Below are 26,841 nucleotides of genomic sequence, written 5' to 3' on the forward strand. Positions count from 1 at the left end.
CTTCAAGGAGAATGTGGATTAAAAACTCAGCTACGACTTATGATAACAGATGAAACAATAAGCCCTAACCACATCCCTCAACACATTACATATTGAGTAGGAGATAAAGATAAAAGTCTGCATATGTAGTGACCTCTTGAATGCATGGCATATTTATAATTATTACTGAATCATAGGAACACATTTTCCAATTAGAAGGGTGAATGTATGTCGTTTTTCTTTTATGGCATAAAGCAAAACATACAGCGTACCGTTGGGTACGTCTGTTTCTTCTGATATCTTTATTGGCCTTGTGCTTCAAGAATAATTACTCCAAGACTCGAACGCAGGAATGTTTTTGTCAACAGGGAATTTAATGGACTTAATGAACTCTCTTTGTTAACAAAAGCTTAGGACGCTCGGCGGTTGCCTTCATCGCGCTCACTTTCGCAAAGCAAGACTCATTTCATTTTCACAAATCCGGTGCTACATAGGCTTTTTTGAACTCCGGTGATGCAATGCTGGGAAGAAACAGAAGACAGGAGGCAGCATGTTTATGAGCCAAGGTAGACTGGAGGGAGATAAATAAGCACGAGGAAAAAAATGCAGCAAGGCAGACAGATAACTAGAACCCCGGATACCTGGAAGGGTTGTTTTTTAACTTGTGTTTGGAGGTTAGCGATTTCCCTCTGCTGCCACGCTTTATGCTTGGGTAAGCTAAACACGTGACTGATCTATCTCTGTGCTGAATGTGCAGGGATGAAATTGATATTGATCCTCTTATGCAGTGCTCAATAAATCAACAAATAATCCAACATTTTCAAAGTTTCCTTTAAAGCATAAATAGATCATACGGTTCTGAAATATACAGGCCCTGAAACTTAAAAAAAAGTCTATGACAATAATATATAAAGCTATGGTTGTTCATCAGTTTAATGAAAAATATTGGTTTAGCTTATTTGCGTCTTCTTGCTAAACTGTAAATATATTTCAGCATCACACATGCAGTAAAACAATCCACAAGAGTAATAGTGCTTTGACTTAAGAGAATAAAAACCTGTTTATCCTCCATCGGCTCGAGCTGCGCCCGTCCACTTTAAAACTCCCCACAACATAAAGCCATAAATCTCAACTAGCCCTGAGGTAGGAGCAACCAACGCTAATTAACAGTAGCAGGATGAGAGGTTAAGGCCTGTGTCGTATTAGCGTGAGAAAACACTATTTTTCAATTTACAGTTCATACTTGTCTGGAGCTCTTTAAGTAATGAAGCTTGCTGTGCTGTGTGCATGAATACAGAAAAATATCCACTCTGTTGGGCGATGAAGAATATGGGATTCCAAAAAAACTGTTTACTCCAGCTGTTTGAACAAAAAGGCTTTCAAAGGAGATGACTGAAATGTCCTCACAGAAGTGACTATAGATGTTGTTTTAGCCGCAGGGGACGTCCAAATAGCAAGATCCCTGATTATTTTAGGTGCACAGAAGAAAATAGGTTTTTATTAAATATATTTAGCTCTTAGAAGGACTTTGGACAAAGGACAGAGTAAGCTCTGAGGAGGTCGGCTCTGCCCCTGTGCAGACCTGTGGGCCGTTCTCTCCCACTTTGATCGGAGCTGTGATGATGCTGTGGCAGGCGCAGATTCAGGAGTGGAAGGATTAGAGACGAGGGGGACCTGAAGACTGACAGCTTGTTTTGTATTAGTTTTACTCTCATTTTAGGCATAGCTGTAACAGCATGCAGATCATTAACTTTAAAGGGTTGCTTTTTTGGCATTAGAAATTCTCAACCCTTAAAAAAATTTTAGTTGTGAAGCTGAATTATTGATAAATGCATAATGGCTCACTTTGAGGGATTTGGCTGAGATTGATGTGCGGTTCAAAATGCAAGCTGTATAATGTTATCAGCTCATTTTCATACAGTCTATATTTTATTGTTATGGATTTACTACAAATCAAAAGATACTTACACCTGCAGCAAAAACAAAGAACATGGTGCTCCATCATTTGTATTTGAAAAAGGGCTCTTTAAAGGTGACAACAAGAAAACAATACTGGGACCGTCCACACGGGAAAGTTTTTTTTCCTCTTCTAAAATTGTATTGTTTTAACCTCGTGTCCACAAGAAAATGACATTTTAGAATCTCCAGAACAGTCATTTCTGAAAACATGTTCCAGAGTGAAAAAGTCTAGAAACACCAGCTTTATGCTTTTGTTTAGATGATCAAAATGCAACACTTTGAAAACAATGATGTCAGAGCCCCACCTCTAATCTAATCTACGAGTCGAGGAAATCCTTTTCTTCTTCTTGTGTTTATTTTTTGCACCCAGCACGTCAGCTTTATGAGCAAACTCCACGCCTTGTTTCTTGTTTTTGGTGTATTTCTGTGGCAAAGTTACAGCACCACATACAAGCCTGGCATAGTTACTACAGCCTTATTGGATGTTTTTGTGTGAATAAAGACATTTTTAGAAACGCTACAAGGATATTTTCAGAAACACTAAACAAAGATTGTTTTGGGAAAAAAAGGTGTGATAAAGGTCATAGTTTCACGCATCTTTTCTGATGAGCCTTTAGGATCTTGTTTACCTTAAGTTATACGAGAGATAAGCAGCTCTTCATATAGTTACAATAAATATTACTAAAAGTAGAAATTATTCTATAATTTCATCACTTGGCTTCACCAAAGAACAACCTGAAGAGATAGATTGTTTCAGAACAAAAAAGGGAGGATCAAAGAATTTTAAGGTTTGATCAGAAAAGTTAATAATATTTAAAATAACAAAAAAAAGAGAATATTTTATTTCAAAGCACAGGTGACAAAACTGAAAACAACAACAGAAAGCTTGTAAGAGTTGGACCATTACATGAACCCCAAAATTAAAAAAATTAAAGTTTAATCCTGCTATCTGGACATTGTTCTTTTAAGATAAGACCTTATTTATTTGAGCAGGACTGTTCCAAACCACATCTCACTCAAATATCACATTAAATTATCTGCAACTTTGTAAGTGTCATGCATGACTGAGCAATTACCAGTCATAACTTCACTTTTTATATGCGTCTGTTTGCAAACATTTCTCTGCCTGTCAATCTACAACCAAATATGAGAATAAATAGAACCAAAAACTCTTTAAAAAAACATTCTGTTGATGGTATAAATATTAAGGTTTTTCTTGTTCTCCAAGAAGCTTGATCCCCCCTCTTTATAATTTTGGATGATATAGATATGCACATGTCAGTGACGAGGTAAAATGTGTTACAGATCATTTATCTGTCATTTGTCTTCACATCTTAAAGTGTAGACACAGAGCCCATCGGCAGTCTGAGCGCTGCTGTGGTGTCTTCCTGTCAGCCTCAAGGTAGCACTTAATAAATGTGCAGTGTCACACAGAAAACTACTTTTATTTATGGCAGGTAAACGGATAACGGGGATCAAAAGATGAAAAAACATTGGTGGGAGACCTTCTGAAGGCTTGTTGCCATTGTCACTTTTACACTACTGTCCAGGATGCAGACATAAAGCATAAACTGATAAATCAGTTTAAAGAAATGTGGGTATATTGTATTTATTGAGTGTTAAATACATGAAAAATTCAATGTATGTACCTTTAAATCCCAAAGGATCAAAGGCTAATCAAAATCTCCTCTTGAATTCTGACTGGTTTCATGTTCCTCTGTTCACAAGAGATGGTGAAAAAGTACAAACATTTATGCAATATTGAAAATATGTACACATACGTGGAACAGGGAGGATGCATTGTGTTAATGCATTAAGCAGTGGTCATCATTAAGGTGCTTAATAGACCATATCGCCTGTAAGACCTGACAGGCAAGCTGGGCAGTGTGGAGAACCCAGGGAGAGGGTCACCTTCATGTGGAGACAGCTCCGTCACTCTGGGGCCAAGAAGGCATCATGACCTGGCCCAGACAACGCACGACTCTGGTCAACCAAGCAGAACAACAAATCCCCAAACCTCCTTCACACACACACAATAACACCTGGAGAGAATTTAAGCACTAAATTGAAATGTACCTGCAGTCTGCTGCATGAGATAAAATGTATAAACATTTGAACCATTTATCATCTGCTGTCATTATCTCCGAAATGATCCGAGCTCATTTCCCAACAAATATGATAAATCACAGACCACACACATCTCTGTTTCTCTTTTCTTTCATGTTATTAACCTCTGTAAATACTATATAAAAACATCTTTGTGGCAATAACAGAAATAAACAGATGTTTAGGACTTGCTACTTATCTTGTGAGGGTAACACGTTTTGTTTTAAATGTAGTAAAATCTAAAAGCAGTTTAGGAAAGTGGTGCTATGTCTGTCTGGGCACAGGTGCATCTTGGAATGAGGAAGAATGAGGGGGAACTAAAACTCACCAGCAACCCCAATGAAAGAGAGGGGACCTGCCACTCAAGGTCATGGTGAATTGCAGCAATGCACTGAAGATTGATTGGAATTATGTGGAGCAGCTGGCTGAGAGGAAACCGGAAGGTTACTGAAGGAATCGCCAGGTGGCTCCCATGAATTTATGACACCATCCACCCAGTCTTTTCTACATTTCTTACCAACTAAGTGCAGGTTTAAACTTGTGCTGTCACACGCTGTTAGGACCTAGAACGATTCCCATGTCAGCTAATATATGACTGTGTACAATATGGTCCACTGATAAATTTATGGCTGTGGTTTGAATCGAACTTTATGGATAACTTTTCACAAATGGCCAGAGGATAACGCAGCTAATTACAGTTTTCTAAATGTGGAGTTCATCATGAATATTGATAAAGAATTAATTAGTTGCTAAAACTGGAAAACCATTTTCTCTGCACCAAATACATCACATGTTTTGGAAGCAAAAAAAAGGAAAATATGATAAAAATGCACGGCATCAATTTAAGGAAGGGCCATTTGTATTTTGCTACAATAAATAATCTAACAAAATGATTTACTGATCATTTTTTAAATAAAAACAAAAAACTGAAACCATAGTGACAAAATGCCTGCTTATTATTTAATTTGGCCTAGTTAGAATTTAGTGTGGATCATAACATTATTAGGTATCATGCAGGTCATCATCTTTATGTTTGGCAGAGCTTTATGACAAACTCCAACATTTCCAGATCAGTCAGTTTGATTCTGGAAAAGCCAAGAATTTTTGCAGAGCTGTGCTCAGGTGAGAAGCCAGTAACACCTTATGGTAGAAATCTGAAGTTCTGATGGTTTTGATTAAGCAAAGTAATCTGCTGTGTATTCTTATTTCCAATAATGGCTTTTCACTGACTCACTGAGCCGGGGGGTGGGGAGGGTGTATGGGAGTAGCGTACTCATTCTTTTGATTTCCTAATGACTTTGTTGTGCTGAGTCCAGATAAAATGAAAACTTCCTGTCGGGGAAATTATCAGATGAATTGCTTTCTCAAAATCTCAGCTGATTGGTGTGCTCTGCATTCAGTAAGCTGCGTATTCCATCAACTATGTGCTCCATCGTGTAACAAATACTGCAAGCACGCACACACAAACAGTTTGTATTTCTATCCTCATTAGAACATTATATCGACTTCCATTCATTTCTGTGACCTTACCCTGATCCTAAACTTGATTCAAACCTTAACTTTAAACCTGAACCCTAGCCCAAAAATGATGTTTCACCATTTTAGGACAGGACTTTGGACCTCAAAAGGACTACTGGTCCTGAAAAGACAAGATTCTACCACAAAAATAGTTGTTTTAAGTCACTTTTCAAACACAAACTTATCTTTTATGTCATGAATCAAGACAATCTTTTCAAGACAATCAAAGCCATTTGGAATGCTACAACCATTTGACGAAGAGCAACAGATCTTATTTCTTGCATGTTTGCTGTCATAACCAAGGGTTTAGGAAGTGACATTAGATGTTAAGATCTGGAAGTTATCCAGAATTCCGGGCTGCACGCAAAAGAGTCAAACCATGAAACAGAATTCAACGCTCTTAACTACAGCACTTTGTTTTTTCAAGATATACAGTAGCATGATAATTAAATACATATTTGGGCTCTCTGGATTCATCTGTATGTGAAATAAAAAGATGTGGGCATAGGTGCTCCAGTATTTAAATTTAAACCTCTTTTCTGGTTCTGACAGTTGCAGTATCATTCATTTAAAGGCAAGTCTGACATTTATGATATTAAGGTTACTGGTTGACAATGAAAGAAATGATTAATCTTCTAAATTACTTCATGGAATGATTACTACACTTGGCCTCCTTCATAATGATTTAATGCTAACATGTCGTATAATTTTTAATTAACTTGGAGGGGAAAGAATGTAGGATGTGGGGGTGTAACTCAGGGACTGGCTGCGCATTTAAGATCACGACTCGTTCTCAGCTGTTGCACGCTTTATCTCTCAGAAATTAAATCCTAGTAAATGATAACTAGAGAAACTGCAATTTCTGTGAAAATGCAGTGTGAACGCTGAGTGCTGAATGACTCCTGAAGTTTGCTAAAGAAGCTGAAATTTAGTGTTCTGACATATGAATGGTTAAAATAGCAGTTAAAGTATGCAAACATAGATTGCACAAAAACAAACAAACGAAAAAGTTTTGGAAACATTAAAATTAGGAAATTAGCATTCACACAACAAAATACTGAGTATCAAAGAAAGAACCTGGTTCTTACAGAATGCATCTCATAAAGGTATATCCTAAACAATGAGCCGACAATAAGATCAAATTTCTTTTTGCTCATTTTCTCCCAATTATTCTGCACAAGTGAGACCATTTTGAAAAGTAGATTTGCAATTTCTGTCCACATATCAGACATGCACACATCGCAATTAAAATAAATTCAAATAATAAAAAAGAAAAACTAAAAGAGACACTTTGTGGCCAACTCCAGCATTACAGAAATGCATAACACTGTTCAATCTACAATATCTCTCTCATAACTCTGCACAAGGTGCTACTCTGCCTCTTGAATTGCTGAGTAGGACTAAATGGAGCCAGTTTAACACTGAGTCAATCAGCTAAGGCCAGACACACACATCAGCCCTCGTTAGCTATGACCTTGGGAGATAATAATGGCACTAAACCAGATATATGTGCTGGGTAATGACACTGTGATTAGCAAAATATGCAGAAGAGCATAAACACTGACATGTCTGGTGACAGTAGACGGTCCTTCATCTCCGCCTGCAGGTACAGAGCTTCGTTTTTGATAAGAAAATGATGAGAGGCTAAGATTCAGACATTTGTTTAAATATGGATCCATATTAGCTGGCAAGATTGTCTGCTTAAATGCGCTGTTCCAAGTTCATATGTAAGAAAGTCCAACCATTCTTAAAGACTTTGCCAAATAGATGGGGAGTAAATATTCACTTTAAACAGTTTTTATGGTTCTGTAGGAATCCAATTATTCACATCTAAACTGCACAACACATTGGAGATAATCAACTAAACAAAAAATAGCTTGAAACATGAAAGCCTGAATAACCTGCATTCAAACACATTTTATTGTTTTTGAATCACCTTGAAAAACAAACTGTCAAGCCATTTTGTGGCATGGCATTAATTTGGACTCCAGTACTACAGTGAGGAACTCTGGAGTCAGCTTTGACCAGGGTAAGTCTCAACTTGCACATAAAGCAAGTTTCTTCTCCTTGCACCTGCGCAATATTGCCAAAATTAGGAACACCCCATCCCAGAGTGAGGAAGAGAAACTAGTCCATGCATTTGTTACTACTAGGCTGGTCCATTGTAATTCTTTATTCTTAAAATAGTCCAAAAGAATCTCTTAAAAAAAAAAAAAAAAGCTCTAGTGGATCTAAAGTGCTGCAGTGAGAGTTCTGATTAGAGTTAAAAGGAGAGTTTAGATTTCTCCTATTTTCTAACTGAATCCCTGATAAAACCAAGGAAGGCGTATTTCAGATTTTTCTCCACTTAATGACTAAAGCTCCGTCTTATTTTAAAGCTCTTGTAGTCCATATTGTCTGCTTCTTCATCAGACTGCGGATTTGCTTCAGATTTCTTGAATTTCTACATTTGGGATGTACAACTAAAAAATGGCAGGTGGACTCCTCCACAATCAGGCATTTCTCTTGTAGAAGCAGCAGCTAGGATATGATTAGGACGTAGATAACCCCTGTACTTTTAAGCCAAAAACTTTTTTAAGGAATAGTTAGAGTTAGAACTATGGGTGATCCTTTGTCATAAGAAATACCCAATAATGTACAGATCCCCTCTCCTTACTCTGCTTTTCCCTCAATGCTTGTATATCTTACTTTGCTCTTGTTAATTTGTACATTCAGCCTTCTTTTTAAATGTTTAGCTTCTATAACTAGTGTTGTACATTTACATTTGCTTGTTTCTTTTTCCAGTCCTTCCAGCTGGAGGATTACTCCTTATAAAAAAGGGAATTCTCTGCATTACCCCATGCATACTCAGGGGAAAGGTAGAAATCCAAGTGAGGACTTGTTGCAGTCTTTGGGTTTTCTTTACCTAATACGTAACTGCATTAAACTGCAATGAATTCGATTAGGTTGGAGTGTATGAATTGGTGCTAAATAAATAAAATGAACTGAATTCAGCAAATTTATTTTATCCTCTATTTGTACTGCATGGGTGGTATCAGTGTCTTTTTTTACGCTGTGATGTCATTAGTTGTGAAATTGCTTTTCACTGCATGACAAATCAGATAGATGGTGTAAGAGCATGTCAATTACTTAAAGGTCATACAAAAAGCACATCCCGTGCTAAATGAATTTGGTCAAAGGAAAAACGAATTGAAAAATGCTCACAAATAAATCTTTGTAGGACAAAAAATGCACCGAGGATGTAAAGTCTTTGTTCCTCAGAAGATTGCTGTGGTCTCCAACTCTGTCAGTTTATTTATTTAAAATATTTAAGATATTTAGCCCAACTACTCCTAAATTTCTCAGCTGTAAGTGGACTTGGGTTTTTAAAAAAATCTGTTAAATGAAAGTGATGAAAATATTGCATCACTGCAGTTGTAACAGTTGTTTTGAGTAATAATTACACACCTTTTGAAAAGCTTACAGACTTATTTTCTGCATTTTTGGGACCATTCTTGCACCTTGATTTCTCACAGTGTAATACACATTTTGGCCACTTTTTCTGTGTAGAAGACACAAAAACCACTTCAGAAAAAAAAAAAAAAATCTGTGATGCTATCTTATTTGTTCTTTTGAAAACATGTTATGTGTAGAGAGAGAAAATGCTCCCCATTGGGATAAAACCACGATAGTGAGACCTTGTACTGCGACCAAACGCATCTGTAAAAGCGAGACTATGATAGAAGGATAATTGGGTGCAAGCTTGTTGAAATGGAATTCTGTGATAGAGCAGGAAATTCCAGTTTCATGGGCATGGGCAAAGTTGCCAGAGGCTTCAACACCTGGCTTTAGAAAAACTACAAATGAAAATACCACACAAGAGTGGATTGAGGCCAGCAAACAATACTGGAGTGACCCTGAGATTACGATGTGTGCAGAAAGCTTCCGATTATAACTAATAAATTCCCCACTTAGAAATACTACAAGTTTCCAGGAAACTGCCCTCAGTGACTCACCTGCTGAAATAAAACAAAACTATTTTCTGATGCAAAATCATGGTATACATCTATGACATTCATTGAGAGAAACACACAGATTCAAGTTTCTCATCATTAAAGACAATAATCATGACATTATTCATTTGTGAGGAATAAATTTAAAGATACTGCATCACAGATTCACAGTAATTTTTCAGAACGGCCTCTGATAAAAGATGAGTTGCCTGTAATATCTGAAAGTAACCGTGAGGATGACTAAACAATCCACAGCAACATGAGGTGTTACCATAAAGATAGTACTGCATTGATAATGAGATGACTGAAAATGTGATGGCTCAGTCTGGCTACAATAACACAAGCAGAATAAGCACAACTGCCGCTGGCTGGACTGATCCTGCATGATAATTACCTATATTAATGTAAACAAGAACTAATTTGCTGCATTCACTGCAAACGAACAGCTACCTGTTACATTATCTGAGATTTACAGTCCAAAAGAGTAACTGTCAGACAACGAGAGAAGCATCATTTGCATACACAAGAATGCATTTCATATCCTCCCTCTCTGCTCAGTTTCTGTGATCAAAGGAGAAGCATTTATTAGGTGGAGGAGGAAATATCAGATGGCATCAAGACTTTCAGGCCCAACTTTAAACTGATGGGAGCAAAAATAAAACAGGCTTTCAGTGAGGACTAGATCATTTTGTTGAATTTTTTGTATATATTAGTTTAGTTATTGAGACTTCAAAGCTAACAAGAAGCCACCATCTACATACCGTCTACTCTCAAGTTTCTATCTTGCCAGAAACAATAAGATTCAAAAGCCACCCCTCAGGCAAACGACTTGGGACTTACTTTGAACGTCTGCATTGTTTAAAAAGACTCATTCCAATACTGCACTTAAGCTGAATAACATTTCGCTAATTAGCATTAATTGTCACCAACTACTCTGCTCTCAGGTGGATCCCAAAGCTTGCTGGCTGTTGAAATTATCTGTAAGAAAAACCAACAGTAAAAATGTGTCACGTTTTTATTCCTGCTGTGAGGAAGAGGCAAAAATAGACAGAAATGGCTTTTGTTTTTCTGCATTGCCTACATTCTTCAGGTCTGTTCAATTAATGCCTGCTTTTTGTGGCGTTCTTTTCTGCTGGTGTCTGGCAGGAATAACATCTGTTTAATCAACAACTTCCTATGACAGTCCCTCAGCTGGGTGCGAGCTGTCGTGTCTATTCTCAGATGGTACCGCAGAAGGATATGAGCCTCATAGATATGCAGGAGGCTCTTCACAGCCAGGTACAGCAACAGAGGAAAAGACTGACTGAAACTAGCTTGAGTGCTGTGAGAGTCTCATACTTCCAGACTATGCTTTAGTACTTAACTTATTTAAAGAGCCTTTATTATTGTCAGTGTAAATTAACATAAAACAGAACTGCTGCTATCTCCCTCATTGAATATCCAGGTGGAGTAGCCTTTCTAGGAGGTAGACTTTGGTCTTTTTGATGATTGCTGTGGGCTTCCTAATCAAGACAGTAGCATGCTCACATCCATTCACACTGGAGATTACCTCATCAGGCCCTATCAACAGTGATTACCCTACTCAAGATCTACAAAAATGTCACATTTTGCATATTCAGACATTTCACCTTACATGAACCTCTGAAGGTTTCCTGAATAGAAGAGAAAGTTAAGGAAAGATGGTGTAGTACGGCTGTTCCCTTTACTTAAACCTGAAGTTTCTCATCCTGCTGTGGTTGGCTCTTTCTGATTTAGGGCGCTGAGGTAATTGGGGTTCCAATGGTCATTAATTCAGACTTGGTGGCAGACCACCACAACCACTATGAGCATAATTGGACCTAATTGGCCCAGTGTTGCCAATGATTTGGATCAGACAAACAGAAATGACTAATTTAAATGGCTGTGTGACCTTTGGAAAGCTTCAGTCTAATTAACCTTTGTCGATGAATGCAGGTTTACAAAGGCAGGCTACAAACAGTGGCTAGTGACAGAGAGGACTGGTTTATAATCACACAGTGTACCTGGTTGAGGGATGACAGTGTATAAACTATTTTACAGCAATAGTGTCCTACATTATGTTTCCTCCAGTGTTAATAAACCACTGGATGAGGACCAGATAGACGGCTATCAGTATTTATTTTCAGCCTTTGCAAGAGTACAGAGAACTTTTTCTTATAATTTCTTATAATTTCTTTTGAATCATAGCTGATAAAGCCACCACCTTGGTAGCAAATTTAGTTATTCTTGAAACTGTTCAGCCATACAGAGTTGTAAAATGTGTCCCATTTTTAGCTTTTAGAGCCTTAGATTATTGGGAATGCTGTTTTTAAACAGAACTTTACTAACTTGCTGCCAATTTAAGTATTCCACCAGTTCTTGTTTGTTTTATATTTTATTATCACACAACTCTTCTAGGATTTTATCAGATATTCTTCCTGATTTATTAATGTTTAAACTTTAAAAGAATATATTTTTTTTTCTGAAAAGACAGCAATATATTTGATTTTAAACTTGTATTATTTCACAATAAATACAAGCAAATTTTGTTGTACATCTAAAAAAACCCAACATTTTAACGTAACATTCAAGGCTAATAATCAAAAATGAGTAGCGATATTCAAATATTTGATGTAGCTACCATGAAATTAGCAAATCTGAAGTATTAATCTGAGTGTTATAATAGTCTTTGTTTTTTGGCCCTAGCAGTGACACACCTTTTAGTTTCTTAACTGTGCTTAGCCAGTCCAAGTGCTTTTTCTGACACACCATCAGTAATACCAATTATATGAAAACAGAAAAAATGAGTATGATTAAAAGATTGGAAGTAGATAAATATTCCTGACCATAATAAGTATTCAAAAGACTAAGTACCGAGTTATAATAAAACAAAAGTCTGCAACATTGTGCAAGCAGATTAGCTGCAAGTCTCTCAATTTCTTATCCTAATTGAAGACACAGATTAGTTTGCTGTGCTAACAACCCAAGTATGTGCACAATCAACTTTCCCTACTTCTGCCAGTCATTACATAATAAGACCTGGAGCTGCTTGCACACCTGGATAATACTTTGCCAGGTAGAGAAAAGTATGTACGTGATCTGTTCAGAGGATATAAGTGAAGTGTAATTAATCACTCTGGGAGTCAGCACACTTCATGGAAACAAATGGGGAACAGAGTCTGGAGTTTGATATGATGGTGTTTAGACATATAAGAAAGTCAAAGAAACTCTGGTGCGCTTCCTGAATAAACAGCAGCAAAAAGAAACACATTTTCAAATGCCAGCATTGACCTACATTAATAGGGATGTTACCGTAAAAGTTATTTAGAGCATATTGTTCTTGAGAACAGAAGGCAAGCTTTGGAAAAAGCTGAAAGAGATTTACAACAAGGTTACGTTCAACAGGCCTAAAGTACCCTTATTTCAAAGACACCTTGTGGGCACCTTCCCTCATCCCTTTGATACAGCTTTTGTTTGTCCCTTTCATGTCAAACATTATTTAGTCGGGTCTATCAGCTATCATCTTCAAACAGAATGTGCATGCTGATTTGTGACACATTATGATATTGTTTTTGGGAAGGCATTCTGGGAACACGGTCGGGCAAAATGAATGAAAGCTAATGCTCCTAGCAGCCTTGGAATGAGCCTACAGAGAAGGGTGGCTAATCCTATCATTCTACACCATTCATGTGCAATCCACTTGGCTTTCAGCTTTTTTTTTTCCTCAACAGGCAATTTGTGGCTTCCCTGCTGGATCTCTTCGAAGCCAGTGTGTTATGACTACAAAACACTTCCAGGGCCGCCTGGGAGTCAGACAGGAGGCCACTAAATACAGTCTGCGACCCCGTCACGGTCCACAGTGGCAGCTGCCAACCCGGACCCGCTGCCAGAAATAGCTTAATGACAAATACGTCCAGAAAACACCTAATTACAGCTTGCCAAAGTCAAAATAGGTTAAAAAAAGTCAACAAGTCAACAACTGCTTTTTGTACCTTACACACCGAGAGTCTCAATAAATTTGTAATTAAAAATCAAACAATAGTAATGCTTTGGGGAAACTTAGTATTCGCATATTCTAAAGGTTACAATAAAAGAGGTGTTTAATATAATCTCTGAAGTAAAACATTGTACAGGGCTGAATTAATACCAGATGGTGGTGTCCCTTTCACATATCCTGTTTCCTTTTATATTGTTGTGACAGATGCAGGCTTGTTCCAGGGAAGAATCTGAGCAATCTTCCGTGACTAACCAAAGCAGCGGATCCATATTAACTGTCCCATTGGATCCAAGTCCTGCATGGCTTACTGGCTTTTTGGAGAGAGGGTCTCCAAGGGTCTGACTGTACATATATTCACTAAATACAGACTCAAGATTGTGTTGTTAAAATGCAGCAGGTAAATAATTGGTCTTTTAACTGAGAGTAAATCCTTAATTATAAAGATTTTTACTCTTTCTTTGTTAGTGATCAAAACGAGCATATCTAATGCCCGGCATGACAGAAAATACTTTTTTCATCTAGAAATTCATGCATTAGCGCCCTACCACTAAGAAGTGAAGTCCTCCAACAGGTTTTAGCAGTTTCCAATCAGACCATATAAACACAGTATGTTATATTTATCCAGGCAACCATGATTAGACCTATTTAATATCTTGGCCCAAGCAAATATTGACAGGTTGCTAAAGCCTCTTCAGGCTTATCGACTGGCAAAGTAGTGTTCTTATCTTAATTCGCACATTCCCATCTGATAAAAATCCATGTTTCTCACCATATTTCCTCTGGATCTTTACCTGAACCAGAAACGAAGGTAAACAGCATACTGTAGTGTAACAAGCATCGAGCAGAGGAGGGGGCTGTTTCACAATATGCTGCTCTTAAGCCCGAAGCTGCAGCACTACTCTCAGCCTGCACAGCTCCCGTGGTTTCCCCCTGTGTAATGTTGCAGAGCCTAGCCGGAACTCTAACTGTGGGCCGTGGTCAGTTGGAGCCCAGGGAGCTGTGACAGACTGCTGCTCTTTCAGCTGTAAAAACCTTGCTAAAGCACACGAATGCAAAAAGGCAGAGAAGACACGAGCAAAGAAAGTTACAGTTGCACCATCTACGACGATACTGAAACTCAGGAAAATAGATGTGAACACAGGAACCGATACATGAGCTCACCTCACAGAATAGATGAACTCAAAAAGTCATCCAGTTATCTGACATTATTGAAACACTGAAGGCCTTTGAACACCAAATCTATTTGTTTATTTATAAGCCGCTGAAAAGAGAAGGTGGATTTAAAGGTGGTTTATGTTTTTGCCTGTCTGTAACTTAAGTATTTTGTGAACTACAAAACAGATTTTATTACAACTTTGAGGAAATAATCATTGGATATACATCTACAGCTGATTAACTTCAATTCAAGATGGCTGCTACAGCTAATTCTATCATTCTATCAAGGAATACTAGGCCTTAAATTTCAGCTTTGTTTTAAAATGTACAATTAAATAAAATACTTTTATCCTAAATAAGATCCATTATTACTTCTGTTTTTAACTGGAGCAGTGAAACTTCATCGTATTTGTAGAATGACAATTAAGGGAATCTTGAATCCTAAAACAAGATACAAACCTATTTAGGCTTAGTAAAGACCATGAATCAGAAGATATTTTACTCACACTGGAGACAGGTTTAGGACTTACTGACTCATGTGTAAAATTACAGGCAGCCTGAGCCAAGATACCTGCTGTTTAACCCTGGCGATGAAGCTGAACGCCGTCTGAAACGGTTCTAAACCTTTACTCGATCTTAATGCTCTTGCATATCAACGATGCGTTTATTTGTCAGATATTGTCACACATTAAAAATAAATATGATGCCACAATAAGTCAGTTGTATTTTCACATTGCCTCTGGAGTTTTTGACCATCATATATTCCTTGTCCCTTTTTGCATCAGTAAAAAGCTTTCATAAAGATTTTTGTTTGTTTGTTCGTTCTGTGTCCCCTGTGCTTAGATGCCAAGATTATACTGACACTGTGTAAAATAAATAAATGAATGAATAAATCAGAGTATATTTCTGCTCAGACACACGGTTAGTTGCTGTTCAGGGTCAATTGGATACGAGAATGGTTTTCTTTTTAGCATGTGGTTCCAGCATTTGCTATCAACTGGCCCACTGACATTCTGAAATATCTCTGGAAACGATTGTTATGGTGCTGCAGCTCTTATCCGTTGGTGAAACTCTTCTTGACACTTTATGAAGACTGAATGGGTTTGGTATTTTCTTTTTCTGCTGCCCACAAAAATCACCTTCAGTGCTTGACAAGTCCATTATGCCTCGCATGGAGAATATACACAGATAACTCAATCTGCAAGCTTTTGCACGTAAAATTACAAACAAACAAATTAAAGACCTAGCATTTCTTGATAGAATGCATATCTTCAGTTAAAGAGATTTAGACTAACATCATCCGGTGCTAAGAAATACTGGAGTTGTAGTCGTTTTGGTCAAACCTTAAAAATAAATTAACTTTTTTTTTTTAAATGGGTGAGTGACAACATTGTGAAATTATTAAGGTAAAAAAATGCCTGCACAGTTATTTCAATAACTTGAGTTGGCTTTTGTAGCTGAAGGCTCCTAAAAAAACAAACAAGCTCTAATGAAATAAGTTTTAACACATCAAAGGATGTAATATTAAATAAAATGTTGTTCATCTTGGCCATTTAAAATTACTTTGCAAGAGTATCAAACTGTCTTTCAAAACAAAATTCAAACAAACAAGTCTAAACACTCAAAAATAACCACAAACCCATGCCAGGAAATGCCCGAGGTTACCTAAAAGGAAATTTTCCAATTCAGTCTCATTAGAACTGTAAATCTGTTAAACATCAAGAGACAAAAAAAGAGCCATTCTATCCACCTTCAGACTTCTGGGGATAATAGAAATGCTCACTCTGTCACAGCGTGCTGCTTAAAGGTGAAGAAATCACTTTTTTTTCCTGAGAATTCAGTAGCACTCCCTTTAAACTCTTTTCTTATATGTGGCATGAAGAAAAAAAAGATTTTGATATCGGCGGCTATAATGTTTTGTTGCCTGAAGGGTGGCTTTGAGCTCCAAGAATCAGGGATTAACTACCAAACACTTCTTTCTTTTAAATCTTTCATGCTCGAGTTTACTTTGTGTTTGGCTTTGTTTCGACTCCTATTTCTCTTTTAATCCCTTGAATCCCCATTAGGGAGGCAGACATATATGATTCCCAGTTGCAGCTCCCACTTTTCTGCCCACTTCGAAGACAAAGTTGGCAGGGCGCCTGACTCCAGGGGTACCGCTTCTTTCTATCACACTGCAAAGCTCAAACCAAGACCCTTTTGGATTAGTCAAACTGTGCTGATCAGCTGAACAAAGATTTGACTTACTGTGCTCTGCAACAAGAAGCTGCAAGTAACATTTGACAAGAGCTCTTGAAACCTCTTTTGCGCGTGGTCTGGATATCATGGCAGGTTTTGGCAAAACTTTAATTGTCCTTGCAGCAAGGAGAAACCAAATTAACTGTGGCTAAGATGGCTTACTGTTTAGGCTCAACGTATAACGCCAGTCAATCACATAAATTCACTGTTTTCACAGCTCAGAGAACAGCTGTATAATTAAAGAAAAATCCATCCAAATGTTAGACTATTGGATAAATAAAGCAAAAGATAGGCCTTCATTTAATCATCAAGTACTAGGTTGCTCATATACGAAAGCACATAACCTGGTTTAGTGTTCTTATAATAAAGCCTAAAAAGCCCTGTCCACACGGGAACGCCGCTTTTCCAAAACGGTCTTTTTCCTCGTAAACACAACACCATCAGCTTTGTCTGTTCATTGCAACAGTTTTGCTGTAGTTGAGCAACTCGCATCTGCAACACAAACGCAAGCATGTAATCTGTCACTGGGGTCTTAGGTCAGGCGGGCGGTGGGACGAGGACGCCATTTTCAAAAGGCTGCGTTTAGGTTTTCCCACACAAAATGCCGATGGTGGCGTTTAAAGATTTCTCATTCTGGAACCCAGTTTCAAAAGTCCTAAAAAGCTGTTTCCGTTTCGACACAAGATGGAAAAAAAAAGCTTTGCGTATTTACAAAATGTGTGTGGACGGGGTCTCAGAGTCGGTGCTGCCTTTGCCTGCGAGTTCAAACACGAAACTGGGCACTGTACCACACTGTTTGTTCTTTTAATGATTGTTGCTCATCACACTCGAGAAGATGTAGTTGACATTAGGGAAGTTTCATGATCTGCAGACAAGCTGCTGATTTTGACATGGCTTCTAAATACCACGACTACTTCAGACATTTGGCTTCACAGTTCATTTAATTGCTGCCGAGAGGGTTCTCCAGAGGAGTCTGTTGCTCTCACAATAAGTCATCAGCAGAGCAGGGGTTTGTCACAATCATCTTTAATGAAACTCACAGTCATCTATGTCTCTCTGTAGGTAAGTACTTCGACTGATTGGCCTCTGATGAGGCTGCAGGGCAGTAGGTTGGCACACAAAACAGGAGTTCTGGCTATATAGTGAGATACTGATTTATTTAAATACGACGGGTCATTTTCTCATCTAGAGCCTCTTATTATTGAGGGACATTCACTGAACCATGTGTTTTAAAATACTTTTATAAATAGCAATTTATATTTTCTTTAGAAGAGCTGGGGAAGACCTTTGTATAAACGCAGCATAAATGACCCTGTTTTAAATCAGGTTTTTATTAAAAATGAACAAATCCAAGCAAAGCTTTTGGAAAATTTAAAAAGAGGCATGGTTTTCTAACCCAACAGCTGTTTCCTAAACAAAAAGAAAAACATCACAGCCATTCAATGTCACAATAAAGATTGGTTTATACAAAGGCTTATGATTTATTTGAACATATGCCAAATGCCCTGCCAAAGTAGTCAACATGAAAAGCTTTCATTTGACAATGTGTTATCATTCTGGTGTTTTATTTTTGTTGTTGTTGCCTTTGTTTACACAAAGAAGATTAGGGCTTTTCAGAACTCTATCTAAAATAAAAGGTACAAAATCCTTCTGATTCTGTTCCTTTTCCAAATTTCTAAAATATTCAAACACCGGTTTTCTTTGCATAAATCTTTCTCATTACCACTTTTTAAATCGTTCAGAATTCAGACTCTCCGTCTCTTAATGAGGTGAAAGACTCCTGTACTCACCACAGATTTCAATTCGTGCTCCTTCACCAGATTAAGTGAATTTTGGTAGCAGGAGGTAAGATCATTCTTCACTGCAGGGCCCACATGACCTCTGGCCACCGGGCCCACGGTGTGGATCACATCTGTCAGAAGAGAAAAAGCACAGACAATGTCATTAAAGCACAGCCTACATGATGTGGGGGTAAATAGCTGGAACCATTTCTAGTAACAAACAATGCAGTAAAATATTCAAATGTGCATCATTTGAGCGGTTGAGCCTGAGGTTTTAAAATCTGCAAAATCATCATCGTATAATAAAGTTTGTCCTCACAATGAGATAATGAGTCATCATGATGATGTGAGAGACTCACAGTCTGAAACGTATGCATTAATTCAGTAAATGAAATAGAGGCTTAGATAGAAAATCAATTACGAGATTCTTTTATGGCATCTACTCAAATATTCATCCCTCTCTGTGCACTCTCCTCTCCTTCACCTGTCAGTCACTGGTCTCCTCATCCGGCCTGATCACACCGAGAACAACTTCTCACATCAATCACGGGAAAATAAGACAGTCAACACACCGATTTGACAAAAACACAATCTTCATTCCAACTGTCTACTCTGTCTTTCTCACTGTTAGACAGGACAGGTTATCATTAGCATACAATAAGTCATTTCTCATCACCCACAAGAGAGGTTAACCCCAAATGTTTGCAAAGAAACTGGTTTTAATTGGAAGGCAAAAATAAAAAAAAATAAAACTCAGCTTTCTGTCACCAAGTGCCAACACATTATCTTCCATGAGAATACAGCTATATTTCTAATAATCTTTCATAATAAAAGGATCTTAGTATATGATTGTTTTTTTATTTATTCAAAAATATAAAACAGCATCCAATATTATTATCTAGGTAATTCTGATTTATGGTGCATTAAATAAGTACCAACAATAACTCACACATTTGCATTTTATTGCATCAGGGTGATTGCATCTGTTGCTAAAAGATTAAATGCTGCTGAAAAACTAAAAAGTCCGATCTGGTTCAGGTGAGGGTGCACAAGACAAACTTAGCAAACTGTAATTTAAAATGCTCCCATCCAATGTTTTCTAACAAAACCTATAAGCTTAGCTCATGTTTATGTGTTTATATGCTAAAGGCCAGGAGAATAAAATGAAGAGGGCGATGTATTCCAGTGACTCTTTCCAGCGTTGTTTCAGGGGGAAGATTTTCTCTTTGGGAGAGAAAACAAACTAAGTGTTTGGGGGATTCCAAACAAAAACTGAAGATGAGTTGTAAGAGGAACGAAGGTGCCTGATTTATTGTCTTTTTCACTCACAAAAGAGGATTGAAAATTGGCACAACATTGTTATGCTGGGACAAGTGGCAAGTTGTTTTTCCTGCATATTTCATGGACTTCTTCGATACACAAAAACAGCAATATGCCAATTAGTGTGTAGGCCTGTGCCAAAAACCAGACTACTGGTGAATTCATGAAAATTTAAACACTTTTTATCTCACCAGTTTGGAAATCTGCACTTGTTTCCTCAACACCTTCAAATCAAATAAATATTTATGCAGCTTCCTTTTTTTTCCTCTGTAAGGTGAAAGACACATTTAACTTTGTAACTAAGGGAGAGTATTACAGAAAGGACACATATTTGCAGTAGAACCCCTCAAGAAAACCCTCTTGACAGCTGATTCAACTTCTTTGTAAAGTTAAACACAAATCACATCTTTACCCCGGGTTAGAAAGGAAATCTACAAATTTTTTCCCTTCTTTTACATGTGAAAATATAGCTCTTCTAATTGTTTTTATAAAATGTAGATTTAATATTTTGACTTTGAGCTTAAACAAACACAATTAAAAAATTAAAATTAACATTAAAAGGCCTAGTTTTACTTGGACTTTGTTCTGCTCACCAACCTTTAAACTAAGATTATTTTATGTTGATTAGAGTTGTCTTGGTCAGAGCTTGACAACAATGTTAGTGATATTGTGAGATATTGCACGATTTATTTGTGCTCCGAGTATGTGTTGGGAATAACTCTCTGCTACTACCACATTAGATTTCAGCTCAATATCTGTAAAATTGGCTGAATTTTAGTCATTTCTGTGTTTTTAAAGTCTGTTATCTGCAGTGGATCAAGATGACAATATTGATCCTGTTTTATTCCAACAGTTGCAGATGTTTAGTCAATGATTACTTTGAGAGTTTCATTAAAATCCGTCCACTGGTTCCTAAGATATTTTGCTAACAGACAGACAAAAACACACAGACACAAGCAAAATCAATCCTGTTTGTTTGTTTTTAAAGAAAGGGATGCAGTTCTGAACCAAAGTTTCTTCCTTTTCACATGTTGCTCCTTACAAAAACAATTTGGAAAAAAAAAAGTTGAGTAGATTTAGTATTTTTCTGCTTTTAAACAGAAATGAGGAAAAAGAAAAAACTCTCTTCATATCAACTGTTGTTAGCGTATTAAAAGTTAGGGCTAACTCTATATTACCAGACACAATTATCTATTTCAGTTAGGTGTTTGAAGATTCTTCAAATGATTATTTAAAGCAACAGTGAGAACCAAATATGTTCTTGCCAATAAAAGTTTGAAAATCTCTGACACGTTAACAACGTTGATCTCATTTTTTCCACTCTTTAAAACTCCCATGTGATTGTGAGGGGAAAAAAAACATCAAGAGAAATCTCCTCAGGAAACATAATAATGACTGTTCTTCTATAAAAATAAAAATCGTGACCAAAAAAAAAAAAAGACTTGAGAACAAAAGTAACACTATACTAACTTACAAAAAACATAAGATAAAAGAAAGAAAAAGGAAAATAAAAAAAAACTTTGTTGTAAAACATTTTAACTGTAAAAATTCATTTCTTAACACAAAGAAAAATAATCCAAAATTTTATTTAATCTTCCTATCAGTCAAACAACAATAAAAAACTATAAAACAAAATTAATTCAGTTAAATAAATTAAATAAAAACTATGTTTAAAACATGACATTTGTAAACACAGCAAGAAGAATCGTTAAAAGAAATGTTTGGTCACATTTATTATTTGGTCAGTTTGAATTCTGTTAAAAGGAAAAAAAGAAATTATAAATATATTTAAAAATATATCACACATTGAGCTTGTGAGCATATTTTTATTGAAGTGTCTGAAAAAGTCTGGCAAAAAAGGGGAGAAAAAGATAAAATTGGGTGACAAAGTCTGAAAACACCTCATTTATCAGACTATTCAGATCTGCAAGGTACGTTTATTTCACAAGGTTGACCACAGGAGTGACTGAGTGCATGTGCACCCCTTTCAGCTTGGACAAATGAGATGTTTGTCTTTTAGCAAATCAAAATGATTTGAGATCAGTAAGTTGTGTTTTTAGTTCCTAATATAAAGAATGACTTTACCAGAAATGAAAAATTACAAACAAGCACTAATGAGCAGAAAGTGAGATTCAAACTGCAACATACACAATTATTCGCTATTACAATATATCAGACCAAAAAGGTTCAGAGTCATCATTAGTACTTACTGGAGAAGTACCAAAGCAAGGAACCAAATAAAATATCCATCCATCCATCCTGTTTATCTACGGCCGGGTCCAGGAGGGAAACCCAGACCTCCCGTTCCACAGCTACAACCTTCAGCTCCTCAGATCCCAAAGTGTTCCTGGGCCAGACCCCTCCAGTGAGATCTGGGCCTGGAAAACCTCAAAAGGAGGCTTCCTAATCAGGTGCCCGAACCACCTCAGCTAAGTCCTGATACAGAGGAGCAGCGACTCTATTCCGAGTTCTCCCCAGATGACCGAGATCCATCCCTGCCTCCAAGGTTGAGCCCAGAGAGCCTTCAGAAAACTATCATTTCAGCTGCTTGCATCCAGGATCTTGTTCTTTAGGTCCTGATTCATACCTCGTGACCAAAGGTGATGCCTGGAACGCAGATGGACCAGTAAATCGATCGAAAGCTGTACCTTGTGGCTTATCACCTTCTTCACCATGACAGACCAGAACAACAGCCTCATTTCTGCGAACGAGGCCCCCGATCTGTTCATCCATCTCCCGCAAATAAATTATAAAAAGCAAAAAGCTCCAGTGTCTGCATTTAACAACTATTTGTAGGCTTCTCTCAACGTTGAAGGTTTAAATTTTTCATTCACGCAGAAGCTGAAAAATCAGTCTTCAAATACTCTTCAAGGCAGATTCACATTTATTAGCATTACAGAATATAGATTATATTAATTATGATGGGATAAAAACTTTAAATGCAAAAATTTCCCAATAACTGCTTCTTTTTTTTTGTATTGAGCAGCTGAATTGTCCAGAGAAATGTGAATTTGAAATTGGGATACTGGCAACACTTTCAACTGTAAAAATCCAAATGGAGACATCCCCAGTGAAAAGTGCTTTTCAGCTTCGTTGGGATGGACTGGACACAGAATGACCCCTTAATACACCAACTACAGAGCATGTGTGAGAACATCTTAGACATCCTACTAAAATATTCCTCAGCTCTCCCAGAGCTGAGGAATAATTACCAGGGGACATGCTCACTTCAAAGACACCACTTTCTCAGCAACTAGAGAATCTTATGAAATATCTAGACTTCATTTAGAAGTGGAGTACTGTGCTATTTCTGAGAGGGACAAGCACTTCACAACCCAATCAATCTTTCATTTGTAGTTGCCGTTGCACACTTGAAGGCTGTGTTATCATTCTAGATTATATAAAAAAAAAAAATCCAAATGGCTGCAAATACGAGCACGTTTACCGTAATTCCCACTCCTCCTAACAATCCAAATTTTGTCAAAATATTGACACTTAATTTGATGAAGATATATTTAGATCTAATATATTTCAGAAACAGGAGTTAATAATCAAGCTGCATTGTAATTCCTATAGCCATTATGCCCCAGTCCCCCCCAAAAAGTAAAGAAATCAGCTACAAATCATGACCCCATAAATTAATCAGCTGTAGATTTACATTTAATGATTACTTTCTGAGAGTTTCACTCAAATCTGTTCAGTGGTTCATGAGATATTTTGCTAATAGACTTTCTCTCCAATAGTTTTAGGAACTTTTCAAACAAAAAAATAAAAACTGAAGGCTCTCTTAGCAATCACAGTATGTCTTAGGAAAAGCTGACAGCCACCATCACAGCAGATTATAACTAAATATCGATAGAAATGACTGACTTGTGGCCATTTTTGCGCTTTTTAAGCCAGCTATGACAGCCATCTTGTACCAGAATGACTCCAATATATCTAATCAGTTGTAGATGTGCATCCACTGATTACTTTGAGAGTTTCAAAAAGATACGTTATGTGGTTCATGAGAAATGTTGCCAAAATACATTTATTCACCTGTAGTTTACAACAATTCCTTAAATAATCTGAAGAATCTTTTTCCAGCCACAGTATGTCTGAGGGATCTCTCACAGCTACTGTCAAACAAAAGTTTAGCTCAATAACCTTAAAAATGACCAAGTAATAGGCAATTTCGGGGGCTTTCTAAAGTAGCTGTGGCAGTCATCTTGAATCAGAATGAGCCTAAAAGGTAATCAGTTGTAGATGTGCAACCACAGATTACTTTCTGAGATTTGCATTAAAATCTGTCAAATGGTTTTCAAACTATTTTGCAAATAGACATTATTCTCAAAAGTTTATAGGAACATTTCCAACAAAAACCTAAGGGATCTGTTAGCAGTCAAGGTACGTCTAGCGTATCACTGGCAGCTACTATCACACAAATGCTTAGATCAGTATCTTTAAAAATGGCTGAGTTATAGCCAATTTTGTGTTTGATAGGGTAACTGTGGCAACCATCTTGTATCAGACAGACTAATGCTAATGCTAACTCTGCTATTAGACTGTTTTCTCATCTGACGCCAACACAACAAACCTCTTCTATCACTTAAAGAAGAACCACGAAAAAGAATATTTAACAATCCAAAAAGTGCAAGGTCAAGCAAGTTGTAAAAGAGCCGGGGAAAGTTGCGAAAAGTGAAACTATAGCCGGCCAAAGATAATGGAGTCTGTTGTCATTTGATACTGTTACGTTGTAACAGGTACATATATGTTGCTGCACTAAAATGCAGCAGATCTCATTTGTGAAAGTTCAGTTAAATGTCACTTAGAAATAAAGCTTGAAAAAGGTAAGAAATTAGATTATTTTTTCATATTTTTCAGAGAATAACTGACAACGTACGTAACTGTGGTATATCGTGATATATATCGTTATCGTGATATAAAATTATCCATATCGTGATATAGAATTTTTTCCATATCGCCCAGCACTACTATAAGACGTATTGAAGAAATTCCTGACCCAGGACTGAAAAGAGAGATTGGTTCTCATTAATGTAAAATTTCACATTCCTACAGTGCTATATGTCATAGATATGACAAGTTAAAAACACCCCTCACACCTAGATCAGAAAAAATGGTGTCAGTCAAAGTTATAATGGAAAAGGACAGGAACTCAACTCAACCTACTGGAGCTACTTAAAGGGCTACTCGGTCATTTTGATATATAATTTGTGTGGGTTCGCTGTTCCAGTCAGGCCGGATTAAAGTTGACGGAAGAATAAAAACTCTATAAATAAATCTAGAGACACTTTTGGACGTAGATAACAATAAGTGTCTGCCGTAGTAATGGCAGGCATAGAAATTCAGGCCCAATTATATGTCGTTTCAGAGTTCTGTGAATGATGCCATAAACCAGTGACTATATTACAGGGATAATATAAAAGATTTTAAAAAAATAAATGCAATAGCTCAGTCACTATCTGCTTATACTGTTTTAGCAGATGGAACAACAAAACAATAATATTAAAAATAAAAAAAATATGTAATAATTTTTGTAATTTAAATATTGATTTTGCTTTGTTTTAATCGAATACTTTCACTATTATTAAAACATGTGGGTGCATTGAGAAACCTAGCTCTGCAGAAGGGAAAATACAGCTGTCTGCTGTGTGAAACAATTGAATTTCTTTAATATGAAGGATACTTGATGTTCAACAACTCCCCGTCTCCTTTTATTATTGAAAAAAACTTTACAATTGTGTAATGCTTCAGAGCAAATTGGAGAGAAAAAGATCAATAAAGTAAGATAACACACACTGAAATCTCTTGTCTGTGTGCCATTTATAGTGATTTTTATATTTTTTTGTTTCCTAAAAAAACTCCAACAGAACAACAACAAAAAAGAATAACAAAGCAGAAGAGGAAGTATCATTTAAACAGTTTACAGATGAGGTACACAAAGAGGAAATTTGCTTCTTTCTACTATTTTAGAAATATTTTACCTCGAAACACACTGATTTATCAAAACATATACTTTTTATTTTAAAACTGTCACCAAGGTTTAATTTGAAACAATTTGGCAACAGTTTTGAGTCCTTTTAAACAAATAAACAGGACTTGCATCTTTGATATATTAAAATTTTTAACATGAAGCACATTTAGGAAAATATTCCTGTTAGTAATAGGAAAAGCAGAAGCATCAGGAACAATAATATAAAAAATTTAAGACATCTATGAGCAAACTGAATGTCATGCATGTAGTTTTTGTTAAACACAGACATCTCCATCAGTCTCAAAGATGTCCTTTTAAAGGGGTAGGTGGTCCATCAAAAAACAAAGAATCAAGAGAAAGAGGGAGATACAGTCTCACTTTAAAGGGGTCTCCTGTGCTCCACATTTCTCCATATCTCATTAGTCCCTTTCCCACAACTTTCATGCAGGGTCTAAGATGCCTTCTTCCTGCAATGGTGTGAAATGACAGAAATGGAATTGGGGGAAGGGGGGGATTTCATCTACCGTTGTAACACCTAAGAGCCAGCATTTGAAGTAGTCACAGAGCAGAGTTGGTGAGTATGTGTGAACATGTGGCGCTGTCGTCAATCTGCTGATTTGGCTTCAAGTGTGAAAACACACACACTCTCATGGGACTTTGCTGGCTTGACTAGTTCATGTGTGAAGGACCAAAGAACTCAAGGTAGTATCTCCAACGGACTGCTGGTTTACGAGCTAGCAAACAGCATTCACGAGAGTTTCAAAACAATCGCGGGGGGTCTTCATTTCTTTATACGAGTCACAGATACACAAAGTTTTATCACTT

The 26,841-nt window shown here is 37.0% G+C and overlaps 1 protein-coding gene across 4 annotated transcripts in view; it reads right to left on the reverse strand.

Moving 5' to 3' along the window:
• The window catches only part of macrod2 (mono-ADP ribosylhydrolase 2), a 403,284-nt gene that overhangs the window by 102,077 nt on the left and 274,366 nt on the right, over nt 1-26,841 (reverse strand). For all 4 annotated transcript variants that reach the window (XM_025005187.2, XM_017412992.3, XM_017412994.3 and 1 more), the window contains exon 6: nt 18,732-18,853. In XM_025005187.2, the coding sequence (XP_024860955.1) occupies nt 18,732-18,853 (122 nt within the window). The remainder of the gene's footprint in view (nt 1-18,731; nt 18,854-26,841) is intronic.

This window comes from Kryptolebias marmoratus, linkage group LG22 (assembly GCF_001649575.2).
Source record: "Kryptolebias marmoratus isolate JLee-2015 linkage group LG22, ASM164957v2, whole genome shotgun sequence".
Lineage (NCBI taxonomy): Eukaryota > Metazoa > Chordata > Actinopteri > Cyprinodontiformes > Rivulidae > Kryptolebias > Kryptolebias marmoratus.